This window comes from Dipodomys ordii, unplaced genomic scaffold, assembly GCF_000151885.1.
Source record: "Dipodomys ordii isolate 6190 unplaced genomic scaffold, Dord_2.0 Scaffold68, whole genome shotgun sequence".
Classification (NCBI taxonomy): Eukaryota; Metazoa; Chordata; class Mammalia; order Rodentia; family Heteromyidae; genus Dipodomys; species Dipodomys ordii.
The window spans coordinates 224027-248241 of NW_012267284.1; the positions used below are offsets into that span (position 1 = coordinate 224027).

Genomic DNA, 24215 nt, shown 5'->3' on the forward strand with positions numbered 1-24215 from the left:
GATTACGGGTGTGAACAACTGGCACCCAGCTTTTCAATTTACTTATTTATAGATATTGGCAATGACATTTTTTCCTCAGTATATTCTTGTTTTCTTTTGGTAGCATTTTCTTGATACAAAATATATTTTATCTTGTTAACACTTTGTTACTTTATTTAACACCTACACCTTTTATTTATTTACTAATGATTCATTCATTTATTTCGTGCCAGTATGAGGGCTTGAGCTGAGGGCTCAGGCATAGTCCCTGAGCTTTTGTGCTCAAGGCTAGTGCTATAACACATGAGCCACAGCTCTACTTCCATCTCTACTTCCTGCATGAGCTGGCTTTGAACTGTGATCCTTAGAGCTCAGCTTCCTGAGTAGCTAGGATAATAGGCATGACACAGCACACTGAAAACATATCTTTTTAATTGGGGTAAAAGACTTTGGCCTTTATCTAGCAGGACTGATCCATTCATAATTATTGTGATTACTGAGTTTGAATCTATTACTTACCTTTATATTTCCTTTGCCTTTCATTTGTACATTTTCTATTTTCATTCTTTATTTTTACTGATGAGGCTAATTTTGTTTCTTCCATATTGCTATGTTCATAGTTTGGAATTAATCATCCTGTCTTTATTTTTATAGTTGATAATTCTCTCTCTCTCTTTCTCTCTCTCTCTCTCTCTCTCATACACACACACACACACACACACACACACACACACACACACATCCTATAACTAGTCAGATCTAGACTTATCTCCATAAGGCACAGTGATCCTCTGTACACTTTCTTTCTACCCATGCTGACATCTCCTGAGATTTCAGTTATTCACCATGGTTAGAAACACATATTTAAAGCTATGAATAACTATCCAGGCATACAATGTACCTGTAAGTCTTGTTGATTCTTGTCTCATCATTTTTGTAGCCCACATCCTCCTCTTTGTTGTATTCAGGATGTTTCTGGGTTATTTCTTTCAGAGAGCGTCTGTGGGTGGTTAACTCTCCAAATCCTGCTTTTTCCTCCCACTTGAATGCTAGTTTGGGTGGAAATAAGATTCCTACCTCAATCTTCAGATTTTTTTCTTTTTCTTTTTTTCATTTAATTATTTTACTGCTAATTCCATAAAGATAAGAAATGCCAAGATAGTAACAGTCTGGAGAAATGGTTGAAATGATTGAACACTCTTGAAATTTTACAAGTTTCATCTCTGTGGTCCATGACTTCCAAAAAGTGATGTTTGGAAGCCCTGTGGGGTTCCTCCCCCAGATCCAGTATAATTATTTCTTATAAAACAGTCTAGGGAAAAAAATAGTTAGGAAGCAATGCATATTTTGCCATTTAAGTCAGACAGAGTCCTGGGCAGTCTGTCATCTGAATAGGAACTTCTGTCAGGGTAGATAAGTGCTGAATGACAGAACAGACCAGGGCAGCAATAAAGTATTCAAAGGTTCCACTCTTAGAATGAAAATAAAAGGGTGTCAACGCAGGTTGAATGGGCTCTAGGGAAATGAGCAACAGTGCTCGGCTTTCAGGTTAACGGCCTCAATCTCTCTGTACAAACTTCAACCACGCCCAAGGCGAATTGATTGTGCCCTTCCATTGGAGGGTCCATCTGCCACCTTCCCCCACGAGACTGGAGGACGTTAGCTGCCTGATGGTGAGACATTGGGCTGTTCTTTGGTAATGTTTGGCGCAGCCGCGGCAGCCTGCGATGGGGTAAGTTGCATGGCAGCAGCCATCAGGCAGTGGTTGGCATGGATCAGCTTCCTGGCACGGCTGTGCAGACAGGCCTCCTGAGCTAGGCACACAGGGCCGCAGCCCGGCCATCCGATGGCAGACCAACAGGAAGTCTCAGGAGTTTCTCAGTGGCTGTTGCTGCCGCTCCATCGAGCCAAGGACGCCCTCCTGTATTTGCCCTCCTGTATTTGGCGTGCGTAAAGGTTTGAATGTGAATCGTCCTCCGCAGGATTCTGTGTTGGGGCCTTGGCCTCTAGCTGGTGGGTGCTACTTTGGGAGGAAGGTCACTGGGGGACACGCCTTGGAAGGGCCTATGATCCTAATCCCTCCTTACTCTGCTTCCTGTCCACCATGAAATGAACAACAGGACTGAACCTTCAGAACCAATGGGTTAAACGAAATCTTGTCTCCTTTGCATTGTTGCTATCAGGCATGTGGCTACATACAATGATGCACAAATCACAGCAAACTTTAATGTTACACTTAAGTTTTATTTTCCTGTAACTAATGTGCCTTTTTCCTCCCCTTGCTTGTGTAATGTAATGCTTTTTTATTTTATTTTATTCTTTTAGCCAGTATTGGGGCTTGAAATCAGAGCTTTGTACTCTCACTTGGCTTTTCCCCTCAAGGCTTAGTTGTTTGACCCCTTGAGCCATACCTCCACTTCCAGCTTTTTTTTTCCCTCCCTGATTACTTGGAGATAAGAGTCTCATAGACTTTTCTGCTGAGACTAACTTTGGGAACCATGATCCTTAGATCTCGGCCTCTTGAGTAGTTAGGATTGCAGCATGGGCCACTTACACTCAGCCTTGTAATATTAAAAAAAAAAAAAAACAACCAGATCAGTGGGAACTAAATTACTGTTAGGTGAAAGAAAGTTTTGTTGTGCTATTGTAACTAGGTAACACTGAGGCAGAGGAATGTGTTTTGAAAGTTTTTACTATAGCATTGATAAATGTTTGCGGCCATAGATATGTTTAATCTGGTTTAAACACTACAATGTATGATACATTAGAATGTTGTATGATTTTGTATTAGCATGTGCAACTTTTATGTTTTTATGTGCCCATTAAGAAATAAAATAGTGGAGCTGGGAAAGTAGCTCAGTGGTAGAGTGCTTGCCTTGCATGCATGAGGCCCTGAGTTCCATTCCTCAGCAACACATAAGCAGAAAAAGCTGAAAGTGGTGCTATGGCTCAAGTGGTAGAGTGCTAGCCTTGAGCTGAAGAGCTGAGGGACAGTGCCCAGGCCCAGAGTTCAGGTCCCATGACCAGAAAAAAAAAAAGAAAGATATAAAAATAGTACATTTTATTGTTTAGGGAAATAGTAAATTTTTATTTTCTTGTGTGAGCAGTGGACTTCTTTGATGTTGGTGGTGCTATTCATGCCCTCTGGAAATGTGATACTGATGGTAATAGTGTAACTCTGATAAGTTAGACCTGGTATATACCTAATGTGACTGGGCTAGGGTTGTTGTTATTTACATAATTCTGTGACTATAGAGGTGGTGACCACATAACACTACAGTGCACACGGTGGAGGTCATATGAATCTAGAATACCTGATTTGATTTTAACCCATGACACAAGAGCAGGGAAAAAAAATCTCCAGAAAGTATGATGTTGATCGCAGCCATATGCACATCATTCTGAAATGTCAGCTTTATTCCCTCAGCCCCACTACATTTCATGTTGTAATCATATATACGCATTGGTGTTATTGTTTGACTGTGGTTTGACTGTGTCTCCTAAGGTTCATACAGACGTTGATCCCCATGTAGCAGGTAGTAGGACCTTTCAGAGATGGGGTTCTGTGTGAAGAGGTCATAGGACATTATGGTTGACCATCTTTGGAAAGGATTAAAGTGACTTTTGCTTTGGGTTGCTACAAAAGAACAAAACTGACCTGCTCCACCATCTCTAGTTTCCTGTCTCACCTCCCAATCTCTCCCTCACGGTTCCCAAAGGGATGCCCTCTCCTGTATGTTGACCCAGCCAAGGGGCCTTACCAGAAGCTGAATGGATTGGGTCACTTGGTCTTATAGTTTCAGCCTAAAATAATGTGAACTAGTCTGTTAGACTATGGTGTGAAGTCTGTTAGATCTCTCTCTTTCTCCCTCTCTTTCTCTCTCTCTGACTCTGTCTCTGTCTCTCTCTGTCTCTCTTGGTCTCTGTCTCTCTCTTTCTCTCTCTCTTCCAACTTGTGTCTGTTTCTTTCTCTTCCATGTTAGTAATGGGACTTGAACTCAGAGCCTAGGATCTGTCCCTTAGCTTATTCACTCTACCACTTGAGCTATAGCTCCACTCCTGGAATTTTTTGTTGGTTAATTGGAGATAAGACTTTCCTGCCTGGTGTGGTTTTGAACTGTGGTCCTCAGACCTCAGCCTCTTGGATTATAGGCATGAGCCAGCAGCACCCTGGCTTAGACTTTTCTTTAAAAACATAGTCGGTGTGAATTGAACCCCCTTTGTACTACTTAAAAATTAATCCAGTCTTGGTTATTTTGATAAAGCAATATAAAATGGACTAAACCAGCTGGTAGGGTGGAATTCACATAAATCTGTCATGGTGGTGGCACAACTCTGTAATAATGGCTGTGGAATTCAGATAATATTGAGGTGGTTACTTACATAAATAATATCATTATGTCGGAGGTACATACAATGGTGTGATTGTAACATTCACATAATATTGTGTGGATGGGTCTAGTACAAACAGAACTCTGTCCTTGGTGTTTGTGGTGGCTGCATAGCTGATAGTGTTGACAGCATTTACATCAGTTCTGTGACAGTTGAGTTTGGTGGTACATGCTTGTGATACCAGCACTTGGGAGATGGAGGCAGAAGGATTGCAAGCTCAAAGCCAATCTGGTCCACACATTAAGACCTTATCTCAAAAAAAGAAAACAAGAAATACTTCCCTGTCTACCCTATACCCCACCACAACAAAACAGGTACTCTGTGACATTGGTAAAGGAGTTCACAATGTTGCTGTGGGGGTAGGAGTGTACAAATAACTTAATGATACTTTTCAAGGCATTCTATCACGTTAAGGTGGTGGTGTTCATATCTCTGCTGGCTGTTGTATCCATGCACACTGTGATGGTGGTGATGTCTGTGATCCCATGATTCTACAATAGCAATGGGGAAGCTTTTATTTGTCATGGGCCATTTGAATATGTATAACATTTTTCCCAGGGCTATACAGAATTATAAACTTTAAAATTATCCTGCTATTTCTGGTTATACATTTAATCACCTCCCCCTAATGTGATAGCTGGACCTTGTTTCTCTTTGGTGAGGCATGTAATGTTAGCTGGTATTTGGAAAGTTGATGTTTCTACTTGCAACTGCTTTTTCAGGTTTGTATTAGTCAGTATGAGGATGGTTGACTCTTTGTAATGATGTGTTTTGAACAGATTGCTCATAGCAGCAAGTTGGTGTGAACACAGATGCATATTTCAATACACATCTCTTCAAAGTGAGAAATGCATCACTGCTTATGTAATAGTTATAGAACTAAGCAGTGGGACCTAGTGGGGACCTAGCTTTCAGTTCCTCATCACTTTGCAGCTGAATGGTTTCATGTGGTAGGTGATCAGGCCCATCAGCTGGTTCCACATTGAATGGTATAACAAAGATATTCGATTCCATTCATTTGCTTTTCATGTCCTTGAATCTTTCATTATATACTTTAGTTAGTTTCTCACACTCACCAAAATATTCAAATCTTGTTGGAGGCTTGTGTCCTTCTAAGGTGGGAAAACATACTGGTGTTATTCAAGTAGCATAGCTTCAGATTGATAGCAGAGAGCTGAGAAGTTAATCAGGGGATTGAAGTTTGACATTCAGTATTGAGAGAAACTTGGTAATGTCCACAATGAATGTTAAGCCACACAGCCACTTGCTATTATTGTGTTCCCTGACAGGTTTCCTTTATCTCCTTGACTGCTTGACTTCATCCTACAGTTCATAAAACCTCATGAACATGTGCTCATAACTCAGCCACTGCACTTCACAGTGATAAGATCATAATCCTCAGAGTCAAGATTTTTCAGTAATTCCTTAAAGTGGCAGTTTTACCTTTGACAAAAGGTGTGCATGACATTGCTGTTGACATCACATGGTTGAGCCACAGAGACTTTCTTGGTGTGTGATGCAAGGGTATGATTCAGTTCTTTCTTGACAAATGCAGAAATCCTTTGTGCTTCCCAGTCATGGTGGAAGCTCCACCTATACTAAGGCCACGTAAGTTTTCAAATGTTAACCCACATTATTTTCATTGATAAAATAAGGCTTTGTCTCTTGTAGTGCCATGCATGGCTTTCAGTGACAGCAATTCATCTCATGTGTCCACATCTGCAGTGATCCAAGGAACAAGAACAGCCAGTTGAGAAATATTTGTTACGTCTATTGACTCATCTCAAGCCAGAGAAAAAGCTGGAAGTCTTCTGCAGAATCCTAAAACATTCTCTCAATATCTTGTGCTAAGTCAGTAATTCAATCTGCGACTGTTCTCCAAGGCAAACTAACACTCCGAGACAGTTTTACATTGGTGCTAACAACTCCATAGCACCCCTCATGTACTCTTTCACAAACTCTCACTCAGCATAAGGCCTCAGCTTCCTGTGATTAGCTTGCTTCCAATACCTTTATCTGAATAACATTGTGTCTGTCATAGTTAGGCCTAGTGAAAGCGCTTTTGATTCTAAACTTTGCCGTAAATCATTGATTTTTATCCAGATGCATTTCCTCTCCCCATTCATTGAGTTTAGTATCATTTGAGCTGTAATGATTTGAGATTATCTTTTTTATTCATTATTGCTAATGCATCATTGTGAAGTAGGAACCGTTTGTCGATTGTTTTGATCGGTTGTGGGGCTTGAACTCAGGGCCTGGGTGCTGTCCCTGAGCTCTGGAGCTCAAGGCTAGTGCTCTATTATGTTGAGCCACGGCGCCACTTCTGGTTTTCTGGTGATTAATTGGAGATTAAGTGTCTCAGGGACTTTCCTGCCTAGGCTCAGATCTCAGCCTCCTGAGTAGCTAGGATTGCAGGCGTGAGTCACCGGTGCCTAGCTACAGTTTGCCTTTTTAACAGCAAAAACAGAATCTTTACTCCATTTTTCTTGTCTATACTCTGCATCAACTTTTCTGTGTGTGTGTGTTGTGTGTTGTGTGTGTGTGTGTGTGTGTGTGTGTGCATGCACACGCACACTGTTACTGAGGTTTGAACACTGGCCTTACTCTCCCATGAGATTTCCCACTCATGACTGTTACTCTACCGGGTGAACCACACCAGCTTTTTTTTCTGGTTAACTGGAGATAAAAAGTCTCAGATTTTTCTTCATAGGCTGACTTTGAAACTTGATTCTCAGATCTCAAGGCTCCTGAGTAGCAAGGATTACAAGTGTGAGCCACCAGCACCTGGCTTCAGCTTTTCTTCCTAGATGTGATTTGTAGGATGTCATGCCACTTTAATTTCAATAACTATCTGGTATGAATTTTACTAGGGATGTAATTATTTTGCTTGGATTGCTGTTCTAAGCCTGCATCTTGGATTTGGAGCACATCCAATGTTTTTTATCATCAACTTTTGAGGTCTTTTCTGTGTACCGTGATTCCCCTAACCTTCACTAACTCTCTTTTTTAAAAAAAATTAAATTTAAAAATTTTATTTATTTATTGTAAAGGTGATGAGCAAAGGGATTACAGAGTAAGGTTCAAGAGTAAGGTAATAAGTATATCTATATGTATATATGACTCTTTTATGAAGATTGTTGATGATGGACATGTGCATAAAGGTTGGATGGAGCTATCATCTGTGACTACAGAGAAGTCTATGACACTGTTGTCAATCATCAGCATTCATGAGGAATCATCTATCACATCTCCTCTCATCAGTGGACCACTGGAATTTTGCCAGTGTGTTAACACTTTCACAATATGTACACTGCCCTCTGAGTCATTGCAATATCGTTAGATGGCCCCAGGCAGCCAATGAGAAGAATCATTGCTGTATGTGTCCTGTCTATCCAATAATGGATGTACCTTGCTTGTCCCTCAGATTTTACATTAACACCAATGCACTTACTATAAATTTATTTTGCTATGAGCAAAATAACACCTAGATTAATTGAATTTTGAGTCCTGCCTGTGATTTCCTTTGCAGAGTTAGACCAAATGATTTGGGGCCTCATATAGCCAGAGGGCTGGATATTCTCCAGCCTTGTTCTACAAGGTGGGTGATAGCAGTGTTCACTGAACCCCATGACCATTATCATCTTCGGTCACATTTGTGTGGTCCTGATGTCGCTGTGTAACACTGTGGTGTCAGTTACTACATGATATGGTGACATGATGATTATGCAATTTTCCACTGTGGTGGTGAATTTCATGGATTTCTGTAGCTATGGATATGTGCGACTTTGCTACACTGTGTTTGGTGGTGTTCATTTGACTCTGATGGTGGTTTGCTGGTGTCAGTGACATTGATTGTGAACCCTCATCCCAGTGACATTATGGGCTCTACATGTTTCTGTGGCATTTGTGGTAGTGTTCACATAACTTTGCGGCTTTGAGCATATCTGCCACATGGTTACTCTTGATGGTGTTGATGTTCTTTTAGCCTACAATGTTTACGTAAATCAATGACACTCTTAGTGCTGTTTACACACATCACTGTATCAATGTTAGTGGTACTTACATTTCTTAGTGACCTTATTCATGCATGTATCTCTGAGACAGTGATGTTGGTGGTATATGATAACTCTGTAACTATGGTTACATGAATAACTCTTCCAAGAACTGAGTTCTCCATGGCACTGACCAAGTACCATGAGAGTGACAGAGGTGATACTTAAATAGCTACATGAATTCCCATGACCCAAAACATTGGTGGAGGTGAACTCAGATATTCTGTGAAATTCATCATGGTGTGCCTATCACTCTGCTATGTTTTTAATGTATTGGTGTAATTGTGGAGTATTTGTGGTGCTAGTCATCTTGTGATGGTGGTAATGGTCTTATTCATGGGACTCTGTACCTTGGCCACGACATTTTTGTGACTCTGTGACAATAGTGGCATTGGCAGTGATATATCATTGCAAGGTAGTAGCAGCTGCGGTGAACTGTGCCATTAGTCAGAACATTTACATTACTCAGCTACCTTGGTCATTGTGGTATTTTCAAAGCTCTGAACAGGAGTGGTAGCAATATTTGAATAATGCCATGTTTCTGGTTATGATACTAACATTTGTTTCAATGTTGTTGGGTTAGGATTTGAATAATTGTATGGGAGTTATACTCTCTTATGCCACAGTAGATGTACTATTCAAACAGTTCTATGATGGTATCTGTAGATATAATCATGTGACTGTAATGATATTGTATATATAGTGATCTTAGAACTACAAAGTTGGGTGTGGTCATCATATTTAATCACCTTACTCCTAAATGTGATGGCTGGACCTGGAAGACAAGGGTTATCACATGACCCACCACAGATTGGTGAGCTCCACATAACGTCATATTACAGGTGGTAGTTGTCTTAAAATCTTCACTGGTAACTAGGGTATTCATAAACAGTTCAGAAGGTATAAATTGTTGGGAAGTCACAAAACTCTGAAACAGTGGTGGGAACTGTATTCACATAATTCTGCACTGTTATAACAGTTATGCTCTTATCATTCTTAAACTTTTGGTCATGGAATTCACATAACGATGCATCCATGGTGTGGGAGGATGTTCATATGTGAGGATGTGATATGGGTCATGGTTTTCATATAACATGGTAATGGTAGATGTGCTATTTATATTAATTTGGGGTTTGGGTTGCCTTTTTCATGGAAATACATAGCCATAGTGAGGAAAGTATTTTATAACTGTGCAACAGTGGTGATGGTAACGATATAATTCTACACTGATGTTTATCATTTCCATGTAACGAATTACATTGTCATGATATTTACACAATGGTGGTGACCATATAACTCCACCATATTATTTCTTGTGGTTTTCTTCAGGGTGGGTCATGGTATTTGATGTATCTGCTGGTCATATTTCCAGACTCAGGGCATCAATGTGCCTGGCATTCATACAACTTTGTGGTGGGCTGTGACATTCGTGTAGCTGTGACATTGACCATGAAGTTGACATACCTCTGCAAAGAGGGTGTTTGCATATAACCCTGTGGCTTGATAGTGATAATTGTCGCATATTTCTGGGACACTGGCCCTGTTATTTCATAAAAACAACAATGGTGTCAGTTGTCATAGTCACACGATTTCTGTGTTATGGTAGTCTCCCTCATAAATCTCGGTGGCTTCCACATGACTGGGTTGGTGATAGAGATAATCAAATAGCTGGAATATTAATGGGGAGGAAGAACCCCAGGCATCGCTGTAGAGCCACTCAAGGATGCCAAATGTTCCTTAAAGTTACATAATGAGATGACAAGGCTAGGCTCACATTTAGGTCTTATGAATAATTCAAATGCAGTCTTTTCTGTCCCACACCATGAGGTTTGTTTGTTAAATCTAGGCATTTGTGTCAAACATCTGTATCTTTAAACTCTCAAAAACTAAGATAGTAAATGTTATATTTAGTTCTTCATCATAACTTAGTTATGTGCACATAGCTTTATGTTTTTTATGTATGAATTTAGCTATACATTGAGATGTATGAATTTGAACTTCAGAAAATATATGGCAAATAATGTATAAGAGGGCTTTCTGGTAAGCTAAAGTAGATTTTTCATAGATTCACAATGTATTTGTTAGAAAGTGAAGTTTAATGTTAAAGAAAGCATGAGTCATTCTGTATTTTTATTCTGCTTTTAAATTTCTTTTTTGGTACCAGTCCTGGGACTTGAATTCAGGGCCTGGGTGCTGTCCCTGAGCTCTTTTGCTTATGGCTAGCACTCTCTATCACTTGAACCACAACTCCATCTCCAGTTTTTTTATGGTTAACTAGAGATAAGACTCAAGGACTTTCTTGCCCCGGTTAGCCTCAAACCAAAATCCTTAGACCTCAGCCTCCTGAGTAGCTAGAACTACAGGTGTAAGCCACTGGTCTTGGGCCTATGTTTATACATCTTTAGAAGAGACAAGAACTAAAATTATGATGTTGAGATCTGGGTGTTAAATGTGTTGAAATAGCATTTGGTTAAAGATTTATGATTTCTGTAATTTGTGATGTATAAGTTGCTCCACAATAAAGTGTTCATCAAAGTGAAATACTAGTAGGCTTTAGAAAATTCAAGCGCAAGCCATGTGTGTTAGTACATGATTGTAATCCCAACACTTGGGCGGCTAAGGCAAGAAAGACTATGAATTTAAGGTGAGCCTGAAGCTATATAGTGATACCTTTTTCAAAAAAAATCAAATGTAGTGACAATTTAAGAACTCTAAATATTCTCTTATAGATATGAACAAACCTTACCATGGAACTTATACTTAAAATTTAAGAAATGCACGTTAAGCAAATATGGGTGGCTCATCCCTATAATCTTAGCTACTCAGAATGCTGAGATCTAAGGATCCCAATTCAAAGCCAACTGAGGCAAGGAAGTCCCTGTGACTCTACTCTCCAATTTACCAACAAAGAGCTGGAAGTAGAGGTATGGCTTAAGTGGTAGAGCAAGTGGTAGCTTTGAGCAAAAACAAAACAAAAACAAACAAACAAACCAGAACAACAACAACAAAATGCTCAGGGAGGGCTGGGAATGTGGCTTAGTAGTAGAGTGCTTGACTAGAATCCATGAAGCCTTGGGTTTGATTCCTAAGTACCAAATAAACAGAAAGAGCTGGAAGTGGCACTGTGGTTCAAGTAGTAGAGTGCTAGCCTTTAACAAAAGAAGCTTAAGGACAGTGCTGAAGCCCTGAGTTCAAGCCCCACAGCTGGCAAAAATAAATTAAATTAAGAATGCTCAGGGACAGTGCTAGGCCCTGAGTTTAAGCCCCAGGATCAGCACAAAAATAAATAAAAAAGAAAGAAACGTACATTAAGCTGGGTGCTAGTAGGTCATACTTGTATTCCCAGCTATTCAGGAGACTGAGGTCTGAGCATCTTGTTTCAAAGCCAGCCTTAGTAGGAAAGTCTGTGAGACTCTTATCTCCAATTAATCACTAAAAAGCTGGAGGTTGAAGTGTGTCTCAAGTTGTACAGCACCAGGCTTGAGAAAAAAAAGCTATGAGACAGCACCCAGGCCCTAATTTCAAGCCCTAGCCCTGGCCAAAAAGAAAAGAAAAGAGTCCATTGCTTCCAAAAATGCTCTTGTAATTAAGACTCTTTTTCTCATTTCAGTTCCCTGGGCTCATGATTTTCATTTCTTCCCCTTGCAGTACTTGGGGTGCATTGAAGTTCTGCGCTCAATGAGGTCTCTTGACTTCAGTACAAGAACACAAATTACCAGGTAAGCCTTCATAAAAATGGACTTCTATGATTTTGCCTCAGAAAAGAACGATCTCAGAGGCTTTCAATCTAGCAATTGAGATTGGTGGTGAGTCAGGACTTGCAGTGTCTTAACAGGTTTGTGTGCTAGTTCATCTTTGTGATACATGACATCTAGTTCACCTTTGTGAACATGACAAGATCGCCACATAGGAAACAAACCTTCCACTATAATTTGTATAATTAATTCATAGAAGTATGGAACAACCTCAATGTTTATGTCTGTTGTTTCACATAGGGAACTCTAATATGAGATTGATATTCTAAAATGTACTGCACTGTGTTCTTCTTAAAAAGGAATCTCAAGATGTCAAGAGAGAATTCCCAATGGTAAGCCTCAAGAATGAACTGCGTATAGTTGAAAGTGGAAATATTCATTGGAGTAGATAATTTAGGAAAGCATGCCAATTATTGTTAATGATTTTGAAGTTTATACATACTCTTCAGTAATAATTGGATTGTAAACTTCTCAAAGTCAGCATATCAGCATTGTTTGTAGTAGAGTTTATTCATAGACTAGTAAAGTTCCTGCCATTAGAAAAAAAGATGCCAGTTTCTATCACTTTCTAAAGAATGAGGACAGAATCTGTGAAATAGATGTTTTTCTGTGGCCAAGAAGTTTCGTCTGCTTTGGTCAGAAAATGCCTCATGTACACCTTATTCAAATCACTGTATTGCATATCTTTGAGTTAGAAAGCAATTATTGGGCTCAGGATGTAACTCAGTGGTAGAGCAATTTCCCAGAAAGTAATTATATGTTGTAATTATCTTCTAAGCAATGTGCTAAGTACCATAATAATACCTCTTTTCTCCTCACTGGAGAAGGTCATGGTTAAGAGTTGATTTTTCTCTTTTCAAAAAGCAATTCATGACATGTGGTTAAGAACATTCTAACACCATTGGTCTACACTTGTAAGAAGTCCATCTCCTCTAAGTTGTAGAAAATGGTTTGTGAAACTTTCAATGGCAAAAGAATGGTCTTTTGAAATGAGAGCAATGAGAAGCAAAGCTGGACTGTTTCTTTGGTTAAGCATTTATTCATGGTACTTGTGAATAGGGCACATGGGTGCAATGAAGTGGCCAATGCTTCATGTGTATATGGATGTGTGTGAAATGCATGCATTAGTCATATTCTCCTACATGGTAGTGTTTTAGTCGATTTTAACTGAATTCCTTTACATATCCTAGAACTTCTGTGGTGATTTCATGTCACTTAAAATCTGATATAGTTATGGGCTCTGCTGCTAGCTATGCACCTGTGTCCTCTCAGGCAAGCTGTACTGTCTGCTAAGCTCAGCTTCCCAGTGTTGAGGAGAAAGATCCACATGCAAAGGACTGAGGTGCACTTAAGGGACATAGACTAAGTGTTGTTTTTATCATGTAGTGGTGGGTGGGGAAGAGGCAAACAAGTGAATAACTCTTGTATTCCTTTCTTGGAGATCTCTGGACTACAACTCAGCTGGACAAAAGCAATAATAACATTGTAGAAGAAAGCAGGTGTGACAGACATTGGTAGATTTGGATGTTGGATGTCTCAGTCGAGCATCGTTTCATTAGATTTGTGAGAAAGTGAAGCAATATATGATCAGGCAAGTGGAGTATGCCTCACAGACTTAGAAAACTTGGTTTTGAATTCAAATGACACCAGAATTGCCTTGGGTTTCATTAGACTCTGTGTGTGTGTGTGTGTGTGTGTGTGCACGTGCACGCATGTGTGTGCGCACACACATGTGCTCACTCGTGCACACATGTCCACACATCCGCATGCATAGGCTGTTACTAGAGCTTGAACTCAAGGCTTGGGTGCTGTCCCTTTGCTTGTTCACTCAAGACTGGAATTCTACCATTTGAGCCACAACTCCATGTCTGGTTTTCTGGTCATTAGAAATAAGAATCTCATGGACTTTCCTGCTTAGGCTGGCTTTGAAGCACAATCCTTAGATTTCAGCTAAGATGACAGGTTCCAGCCACTAATGCCTGAATTTTCACTAGACATTTGGAAGTTATGTTTGCTTGTCTTCATGATACTTTTTGTCTCTTGGTTCATCTTTACTATGTGAAATATTTCTTAGTGTAGTTAATTATTCCAGAACATTCAAAGAAAACATTTTGACAAATTAGCCTCTAAAGGAAGTCCTTTGCAGTTACAAGAGTAACCTGGCCCATGCTATAGAAAACAAAGCTGGCTTTTGCTCACAGCCTTCCTTAGATCTGAAAAGGAATCTTACCTGTAGATCTGATCTTTACAAGTAGAGCAGTTGCCTATGTAATTCCAGACATCATACTACAAAATAAACAGCTCTCATGTGGATTACAATTAGATATGTCAGGAAAGGGAAGGGATTGATTTTTTAGCTTCTTTGAGGAAGGAGAGCACCAGTGTGAATTGCATCTCTTTGCCTTCATGCATTTGGGTAGCTCAAAATGACTGGCTTTGGGTTTGTGCTTTAAGGGCTCAGTTTGAATATGCTCATTTGCAAGATACTTTGAGCCCAAGCTTTGCTTTTTTTTGATTGTTAATTGGAAATAAGAGTGTCACAGCATTTCCTAACTAGGCTGGCTTTGAACCATGATCCTCAGATCTTAGTCTCCTGAGTAACTAGGATGACAAATGTGAGCCATCCAGCTCCTTGCTTCTGAGCACAAGCTTCTTATAGCCCTTCAAAGCAGTAAGGCATGGAAGCAAGGGAGCAATTGTATTTTCACAGATTTGCCTTCTTATGGAGAAAAAATTCACTTGTGAGAGCCTGGTGCTAGTGGTTTACAGCTGTAATCCTAGCTACTCAGGAGGCTGCGATCTGATGATGGTGGTTTGAAGCCAGTTCAGGCAGGAAAGTCTGTGAGACATCTCCAGTAAACTACTCAGAAAAATCCAGAAGTGGAGCTGTGGCTCAAGTGGTAGAGTGCTAGCCTTGCACACAAAGAGGCTCAGGGACAGTGCCCAGGCCCTGAGTTCAAGCCCTAGCATCTGGGGGAAAAATAAAGTTTTTTAAATCACTGTATGTGCATCTGGCTTTGGAATCATACTCACTTCTACATTCTTACTCCAATCTTAACCTCTGCTAGAGAACTTTTGTAGTCTCATGCCTTCTTCATAGGTATTTACATGTAAGATTATGCCAAGCACAGGGATACCTGGCATAGCTATCCAGGAGACCAGGATCAAGCCTCATAGCAGAAAGACAATAGAGCATCATGGCAGCCATGAGAAAAGTATTTTGGAAACCTGGAAGAAGGTCCTTATGGGCCAGGGTGAATCTCTGAAAATTTCTCAGAGGAGGGAGTATCTAAGTTTAGAAATTCTCTCCCAAGGGGGCATAAAACAGAGACAATGGCTAGACCCTGTATTGGGCTTTCCAGTCAGGCACAGGATATCTGGAATGTGAGCAAACCACTTCTAGAAAGTCTTCTGTAGTCTCACAGGGTCCTGATAGTTCTTTTCTTTTCTTTTTTTTTTTTTGTCAGTCGTAGGGCTTGAACTCTAGGCCTGGGTGCTGTCCCTGAGCTCTTCTCCTCAAGGCTAGTGCTCTACCATTTGAACCACAGCACCACTTTCAGTATTTTGGTGGTTAACTGGAGATAAGATTCCCACAGACTTTCCTGCCTGGGCTGGCTTTGAACTGTGATCCTCAAATCTCACCCACCTGAGTAGCTAGGATTACAGGCGTAAGGTACCACCGCCTGGCAAATCCATTTTTGGGGGAAGGGGGGCTGGATTTACTCTTCAAAGTCCCACAGGGCCAGTCTGAACCCATGGAAAATCGACCTGAACCTCACTGATATTAGGAAACAAGGAAAGCCCTGGGGCAAAAGATCATGGGCTCTCTCCCTCCCAGGCTCCACTCTATTCTCTGTGTTCAGTCCTTCAGCTGTACTGAGGAGTGTTAGTAGGTTTATTTATATTTACCCCAAGTGCAATTTTAATATAATTTTATTGTTATTATTAAGATATTGTACAGGGGGTTAGTGTTTCTTTCTTTTATTGGGGAGGGGTCCAGTCGTGGGGCCTGAACTCTGGGCCTGAGTGCTGTCCCTCAGCTCTTCAGCTCAAGGCTAGCGCTCTACCACTTGAGCCACAGCGCTACTTCCGGCTTTTTTCTTTTTGCTTATGTGGTGCTGAGGAATCAAACCCAGGGCCTCAGGCATGCAAGGCAAGCGCTCTACCACTGTTTCATAAGTCAGGTAATGAGTACATTTCTTTTTGGACAATGTCAGCTCTTTCTTCACTTTCCCCTCTCATTCTTGTCCACAAGTTCAATTTCCACATAGTACATATAATTTTTTTACACTAGTACTGAAACTTGAACTCAGGGCCTGGGTGCTGTTTCTAAGCTTTTTTTTTTTTTTTTTGCTCAAGGTAGCTTTCTACCACTTGAACCAGCTTTTTGATGGTTAAATGGAGAGAAGAATCTCTCAGACTTTTCTTCCTGGCTGGCTTTGAACCACAATCCTCAACTCTAAGCTTCGGAGTATCTAGGATTGCCTATGTGATTCATCACTGCCCAGCTTTAGATTTATTTCTATTTGTGAGGAAAAGCAAGATATCACTATAGAAACATATTTCCAGCTGTGGGCAGCAGCTAGGGATCCAGAAGGCATTTCCTTAGTCAGACATGTAGGTACATGGGACTTAATCTGCATCTCTCCCTTTCTTCCTCCAGTAGTCTGAGAGGAGATGGGAAGAGGTTGTGAGGGAGGTTATCTAGAGAGGCACAGTGAGAAAGGCACACAAAGCAGGAAAGAAGAACAGTCACCCCACCCTTTGAGCAGGGTCCCTTGTGGGCTCAATCTCGGGGGCTCTCTGAAGGAATGAGTAAGAGACTAGAAGCTGGGGCATCTTCCTACTGATTGCCTCCTCTCAATGGTGAAGAACAATTCTGGCAGTTCAGTGCTACTGAGTTGACTGAGAAAGCCAGAGAAGCCACCACCAGAGGACTGGTGGCCAGAAGGGACTTGAAGGAGTAGGGCCTTATGGAAGGGACTGTCCAGATTTTTCACAATGACCAGGGCTGCCAGAGGACAGCACTGGCTGAAAACATGAAGCACCGGGGTCTTTGCTTCCCACGTCTGGGACTTTGAATTGAGTTTTTTGGGTGGAGACCCTTCTGCCCACTGTCTGCGTCCTGTGTCTGGAGAAAAGGTTTCTTCCTTCTCTGAGGAAAGCCTAGGGACATGGGCTCTTCAGCTTCCTTATCTGATGGAGGAGGTAATGGATTCAGGGTACCATCTCAGATCTAACCCATAGAAATCCAAGTGCTTCACCAAAGTGAACCATTCCTATATGGTAGATCCCTGTCCAGAGAATAGCGATGTAACTTCTATGCTATTGAGAAATTTAGAACTAAGACCTGCGAAGGGCTGGAGCTATTCCTGGCACATCATAGGTGCTCAACAAAGCAGATAGGCTCATGATCAGAAACTTTGTTTTGCTACTGTCTCTTTATAGATGTCTACATTTGATACTATCAAATACTAATTAATGAAATTATAACTTATTCATATCAACCCGATTAATCCAGGACCTTTCTATCCTAATTGGATGAAAGATGAGTTTGATTACAGGAAGCTGAAGTTATTGAAAACATCTGGGGATGGGACATTCATTTTCACCATCACAAATATTATTGAATATGTCTTTCTGTGACACTATTGGTGCTAGTGATAAAGAGTGATGGGATAGAGATGGGCAAGTATGAAATCACCACTGGTGTCCCAGGCACTGCACAAGCACATCATTCATTCATTCAACAAGCACTTATGGAACACGGCTGTGGCAGTGTTTAGACTCTGTTTAGACACTGTGTAGTCACTGTTTAGACCTAGAAAATGAAGTACAAGACTTGCCTTCTATCATGGGAAAAAGGAAAATAAACACACAATCATCTTTATAGATGACAACAAGGAGCAAAGAATGTCCATCTTTTCTCTGCCATGCAGCACCAGAAGAAAGGTCTGGAGTGCATTTTATTTAAAGAACCCTGAAACCTGCTAATGCCACAGTGATGGTCTGGGCTCTATAGGATCTCTGGGGCTGGTCCCCAAACACTGAATGTTTATACATGTACCATTTTACTTTTTAGAGAAGTGGTTCCCAAAATTGTAGACATCACAATCAACTGAATATTTCAACTTGTTTCAATAGGAATTGCTGAGTCTCCCACCCTTACTTTTTTACTTAGAAGGTCTGAGGTAGAGCATGGGAATTTGATTTCTGAGAAATTTACTGGGAATGCTGATACTGTCCTCGTACCCCACTTTGAGGACCATTGTTCTAAAATTCTCTTTTTAACTGTGGAACCATGTGCAACTACCTTTTATGATACCACAGCTTTGCAAATAAATCCATTTATTTATTTTTCTTTAACCGATCCCATTCATCCAGAAATTTTAAAAATGGAGAACATAGATGTCTTGGTGGCTGGGAATGGTTTAAATAGAATCCATACAGCGAGTTGTGGCATGCATTCCCATACTCTCTGTAGAGACCATCTGGCATGATGCGTATTTATAATCCTCATGCCAGAAGCACATTTGTGTCACAATGTACCTCTCTGACTGCTCCTTTTCTGTCTCTGAGCTCACGTAGTCCCAAAATATCATTGCAGAAGGATCCCTTTGCTCTTATCAGAGACAGTTTGGAGCCAGATTATCTTCAGTTTGGTCTGGGCTGTGTAGCTTTCCAGCTGGATGACTTTGTGCACATGACATAAGTTCCTTACAGGGCGGTTTCTGTCTATACAATACAAATCATAATGGTACTTCTTCCGAGGGTTGAGAACGTATTGATATCTAAAATTGAACATTTAACTTCTTGTCTAGCACATGAAAAGCCTCACAGACGAGGGCTAAGATCAGCAGTTGAATTTTAATTCTACCTTCTCTACATTAGTAATCTCATTGTTTTTTTAAAAAAAACACTTCCAGGTGATGAGTTACTGATCTGTGCCCGCAATGTGAATTTCTTCAAGCCTGGGCCTGTTTATACCAGTGCCTGCAGGACATATGCTTCCTGGGACCAGTTACCTGTTAATTCCTCAGTCCTGCACCTGTTCTGTTTATTTACTCCTGTCTCATCTCCAGCTCCATATTGAGTTCAACTCACCTCTCCTCTGAGATCTTAACTGTAATCGCATCTACGTACATTCATAGACTCAAAACCTAGGTGTCACTTTGTCTCCTATTGCCTGCCAGGCACCAGTGGGTCACATCTATAATCCTAGCTACTTAAGAGATTGAGATCTGTGGATCTCGGTTTGTAGCCAGCCCAAGTAGGAAAATCCATGAGACTCTTATCTCTAATTAACCACCCAAAAGCCAGAAGAGCTGTAGCTCAAATAGTAAGAGACCCAGACCAGCAAAAAAGCTAAGGGACAATGCCTAGTCCCTGAGTTCAAGTCCTCCCCTCCCCCCACAAAGTCCCTGAGTGTTCAAGCACACACACACACACACACACACACACACACACACAAAGTTCTTGCTTGATCTATCCAGAATTTCCTTCCAAACATAGTACTCATACCTCTGCCTTATGTTTCCTTTGTGTGTTTTCATGGTTCTTGGTCCACATCCTCAAGCCTAAATATTCAGTCATAGACATAGTTACTTCTTTTTCTCCAAGCTACAAGAACACGTAGTCTGAATTCAGACTACCTGGAGAATTTTGCCTCCTTGCTCATTGAATTGGACATTAAAAGACACAGACCGTTTGTCAACTATCCTAAAATACCATCTACTGTAAAACACTTCATTATTTTATAACCACTAAAAAAAGAACAGTGCCTATTAAAAGCTGACACGAAACTTTTTTTATAGCACTTGGAATCAATTTTTGTGTATTGAAAAAACTATTTTGGATTATTATAATGACATGAATTTATGTCATTATAGCACTTGGACATCTGTTAAGAAGAAAAATATAACCATTATATAAAAAAAGGTGTTCTGAAAGCTTCTTTAAATTCAGAATCCAAATATACTGAATCATTTCTTGAGTCAGAATCCTTGTTAACTGTGTCTTCCCTCCTCAAGCTCTGTCATCCTTTAGACCACTTCAAGAGCTGTGGAACTCAATGACACTGGACTTAGAAAAAAGTTAGAGAAAATACCCAGAGAAGGTTTTACAAATTGATTCCATCTGTACATCAAAGGTTTAAAACACATCACAGTCTAGATGTGTTTCCCAAAGGTTGTTAAGTTAGTTCAGGGTTATAAAAATTCCATTAATGTAAATTTTTGTATCTGAAGATTGAAGACCAAAACTTGTATGGAAAACCCCAGAAATGCAGAGAAGTCTGACAAAACTCAATAGACAAGCTAATGGCCCATGCCTTTAATCCTATCTACTCAGGAGTCTGGGATAGCCTGCAGCCAGCTCAAGCAGGAAAGTCTGTGAGGCTCTTATCTCTAACCAACAAAAAGACTGAAGTGGAGCTGAGGTTCAAATGGTAGAGTACCAACCTTGAACAAAAAGTAAGTTCAATTCCCAGGCCCTGAGTTCAAGCCCTAGTACCAGTACTCAGCAGACATTCTTGATTAAAAACTGTCAAAATACTAAGAAGAGAACAAAACTTTAGTCTAATAACAGAGCATCCATTAAAACCTACAGTCAACAGCATAATGATTCAAACAATATTTTCCCTCTAAAGATTTGGAGTAAGGTATAGATGTCTATTTTTACCACTCCTACTAACATTGAACTAGAGAACCTAGTCCATGCAGTAAAGCAAGAAAAAAACATAGGCCATACAAAGTTGGACAAGAAGAAATAAAGCTCCCTTTGCTTACAGATGATGTGATCATCCACATAGAAGATCACTGTTGAGCTACATAGAAGTTACTAGAATTAGCCGTGAGTTCATCAGCACTACAAAGTACAAGCTCATTATATAAATATCTATTGTGTTTGTATGTACAAACAGAAACAAATTAAAAATGAAATTTTTAATTTTTAATTTCATTACAATTGCATGAAAAACATAAAACAGTTCAAGTTAAATTTAAGAAAATGTGACTGCATGCTGGTGGCTCACACCTATAGGTCCTAGCTATTCAGGAGGCTGAGATCTGAGGATTGTGGTTAGAAGCCATCCTAGGCAGGAAGAGTCCATGAGGCCCTTTTCTTCAATCAACCACCAAAAAGACTGAAAGTGAGGATTCAAATGGTAGAGCACCAGCCTTGCTTCAAAAAAGCTAGGAGAGAGTTTCCTGGCTCCAAGCTTAAGCCCCATTACTGGCACACATACACAAAAACATCAAACAAAATACATGTAAATTTCTAGCTCTGGTATTGGTAAATTTTATTGAACTAGCATAAATAAATAGAAAAATCCTGAACTAACCAGAAGATTTGGCATTGTTACAATTTCGGATCTTTCCAGATTAGTTCATTTCCAATCCAAGTTGTAATGAGAGTTCCATAGAAATTCACAATGGTCATATAAAAATAAAGGACCTAGAATATACAAAATAATTCTGCAAAGCATTAGAGAGAGAACTCACATTGTAGTTATAGTAACCAATGCAGTATAAAGCCAGCAGGACAGACATACAGATGAACGGATCAAAAGCACTCCTGCAGAGGGCAGTCCATTCTTTTTTTTTTACCACCTACCAAGATAACTTATTGGGGACATGACAGTCTTTTTAGCAAATGCTGCTGGGACCATGGGATATATGCAAACCCCAAGAATAACAAAAACAAAAACAAAAAACTTCCATTTGTACCTCAGATCATATATAAGAAGTTTCAACTGACTAATAGACCTAAAGGCAAATATTGAAATTTCTTGACTTCTGCAATAAAATGTGAAAGAATGTTTTTGTGACCTAGAACTAGGTAAACACCAATACACTATAAAGGACAATTAAAATCCCAATCACAAAAGTAAAATAATTGACAAGTTGCCTTGATCAAAACTAGAACGTTCCTCCTTGATATACAGTTAAACAAAAGAAAAAAACCATGGATTAGGCAAAATATTTTTAAAACTTACATCTGATCAAAGACTTGTGCCAAGAATATAGAATGAAATCTTGAAGTACAATTTTTTTTTAAAAAAAGAGACAAGCTAGGTACTGGTGGGTCACACCTATAATTCTAGCAAGCTGACCAAACAAAGCAAACAAGCTTGAGGCTGAGTTCAAACCCCATGCTGGTGATGATGATGATGATGATGATGATGAAAGAAACCAACTTTTAGAATGGGTATTTGATTTGAAAAATAGCTCACTAAAGGAGAGACATAGATAGCTTCAGTGGTTTGAAAGAAAATGCTGCAAACACTCACAGAGCATTCTTTTGAAAAGTTACTGTTTCACCTACATTCTTTTTTTCTTTATAGAGCAGGGGATCCAATGCAAGGCCTTTGCAAATACCAGGAAAGTACTCTACCACTGAGCTCCAAATGGTAGAGTGCTAGTCTTGAGCTGAAGAGCTCAGGGACAGCACCCAGGATTAGAGTCCAAGCCCTACAACCAACCAAAAAAAAAAACCACTGGTGTACACTAACCTCCCCATTTAAAAAATAAATCTTATTTCATGTAAAAGAAACACATACAGGGGGCATAGAAATGGAGGGTCAAGGGCTAACAAATGTAGCAATGGTACTGGCTAGATGCTATGTTGAAAATTAACTATACAACTTGTGGGTAGGGACAGGAGGGAAAAACTGGTAGAAAATAAAGGAAGGGGTAACATTGTCCAAAAAGAAATGTATTCTTTACCTGACTTATGTAACTGTAACCTCTCTGTACATCACCTTTATAATAGCAATAAAAATATGTTTAAAGAAGCACATACATATTCAATAGAAAGAATTTTAGAAAGCATAGCTATGTGAAAGTGGAGGTGGAATTTTCCATAAATTTGCAATCATATTTCTTACAAAATCTTATACCTTGTGTTTGTTCTTTCTTCCTTCCTCTTTTCTTTCTCTTTCTCTCTCTCCCTTCTTTCCTTCCTTCCCTTCCTTCCTTCCTTCCTTCTTTCTTTTCTTGTTTGGTCCCAATCCTGGGGTTTGAACTGAGGGCCTGAGCACTGACCTGTACTCTTTTGATCAAGGCTAATACTCTACCACTTGAGCCATAGTTCCATTTCCAGCTTCTGTAGTGGTTAATTGGAAATAAGTCTATGGACTTTCCTGTTCATGCTGGCTTCAAACTGTGGTCCTCAGATTTCAGCCTCTTGAGTGGCTAGGATTACAGGTGTAAGCTACCAGTAACCAGCTCTTTGTTTTCTTCTTCAATGTAATACCTTCCTGTATGAATTCAGTCTTAGGTTTTGTATATACATTGTCATTGCCATTCCTTCTGATCTGTTCAGATGTTATGAGTAGAAATCAGTTTCCTAGCCTTTTACAATTGATAGGCAGTCAACAAAGTGTAGTGCTCACTTGGGGCCACATTGGATAAAGCTCCATTATAGTTTCTAGAACAGTCAGCCCAGTCTCGTTAAATCTCCTTAAATCTTGGTCTCCTGAGTAGCTTCCTATAATCCTATCTATTCAGGAGGTAAGCCAAGTGGGCCACTGAAAGTGCAGCTATAGGATGTAGGAACCCAGAACCTCTCTTTCAGCATTGTCTTTGGCACATAATAATAATAATAGCAGCAGCAGCAGTAGTAGTAGTAGTAGTAACTGTGAATAAAGTCCCAAAATATAAACTTTCAGTAGCTTTTTTAGAGATCATTTTTCTTGAGACCATAATGTCTTGAATGGATCAACATATGGTCTTTTTGTGGATATATTAGTGCTGGGGGCCAGAATTAACTACTAGATTTCCTCCCTTCCCCTCTTTCCTCTCCTCCCCTTCCCCCATCCCCTCTCTTCCCCTCCCTTCCCCTTTTCTTCTTCCCTCATTTTCTTCTTCCTCCTCTTCCTCTTGTTCTCTTTCTCCCTCTCTCTTTCTCCAAGCATACACACACACACACACACACACACACACACACACGCGCGCGCGCACACACATGCACGCATGTTAGAGTCCATGTGTTTCTTGAGACCATGTCTGGAATGAATCAGAAGGTATGGTCTGTATGG

General features: G+C 40.1%; 1 protein-coding gene across 1 annotated transcript in view; it reads left to right on the forward strand.

The window, feature by feature from the left end:
- Positions 1-24215, forward strand: part of Shc3 (SHC (Src homology 2 domain containing) transforming protein 3) — a 160570-nt gene that overhangs the window by 56234 nt on the left and 80121 nt on the right. Inside the window, exon 2 of the mRNA XM_013023461.1 lies at positions 12072-12142. Within this exon, the coding sequence (XP_012878915.1) occupies positions 12072-12142 (71 nt within the window). The remainder of the gene's footprint in view (positions 1-12071; positions 12143-24215) is intronic.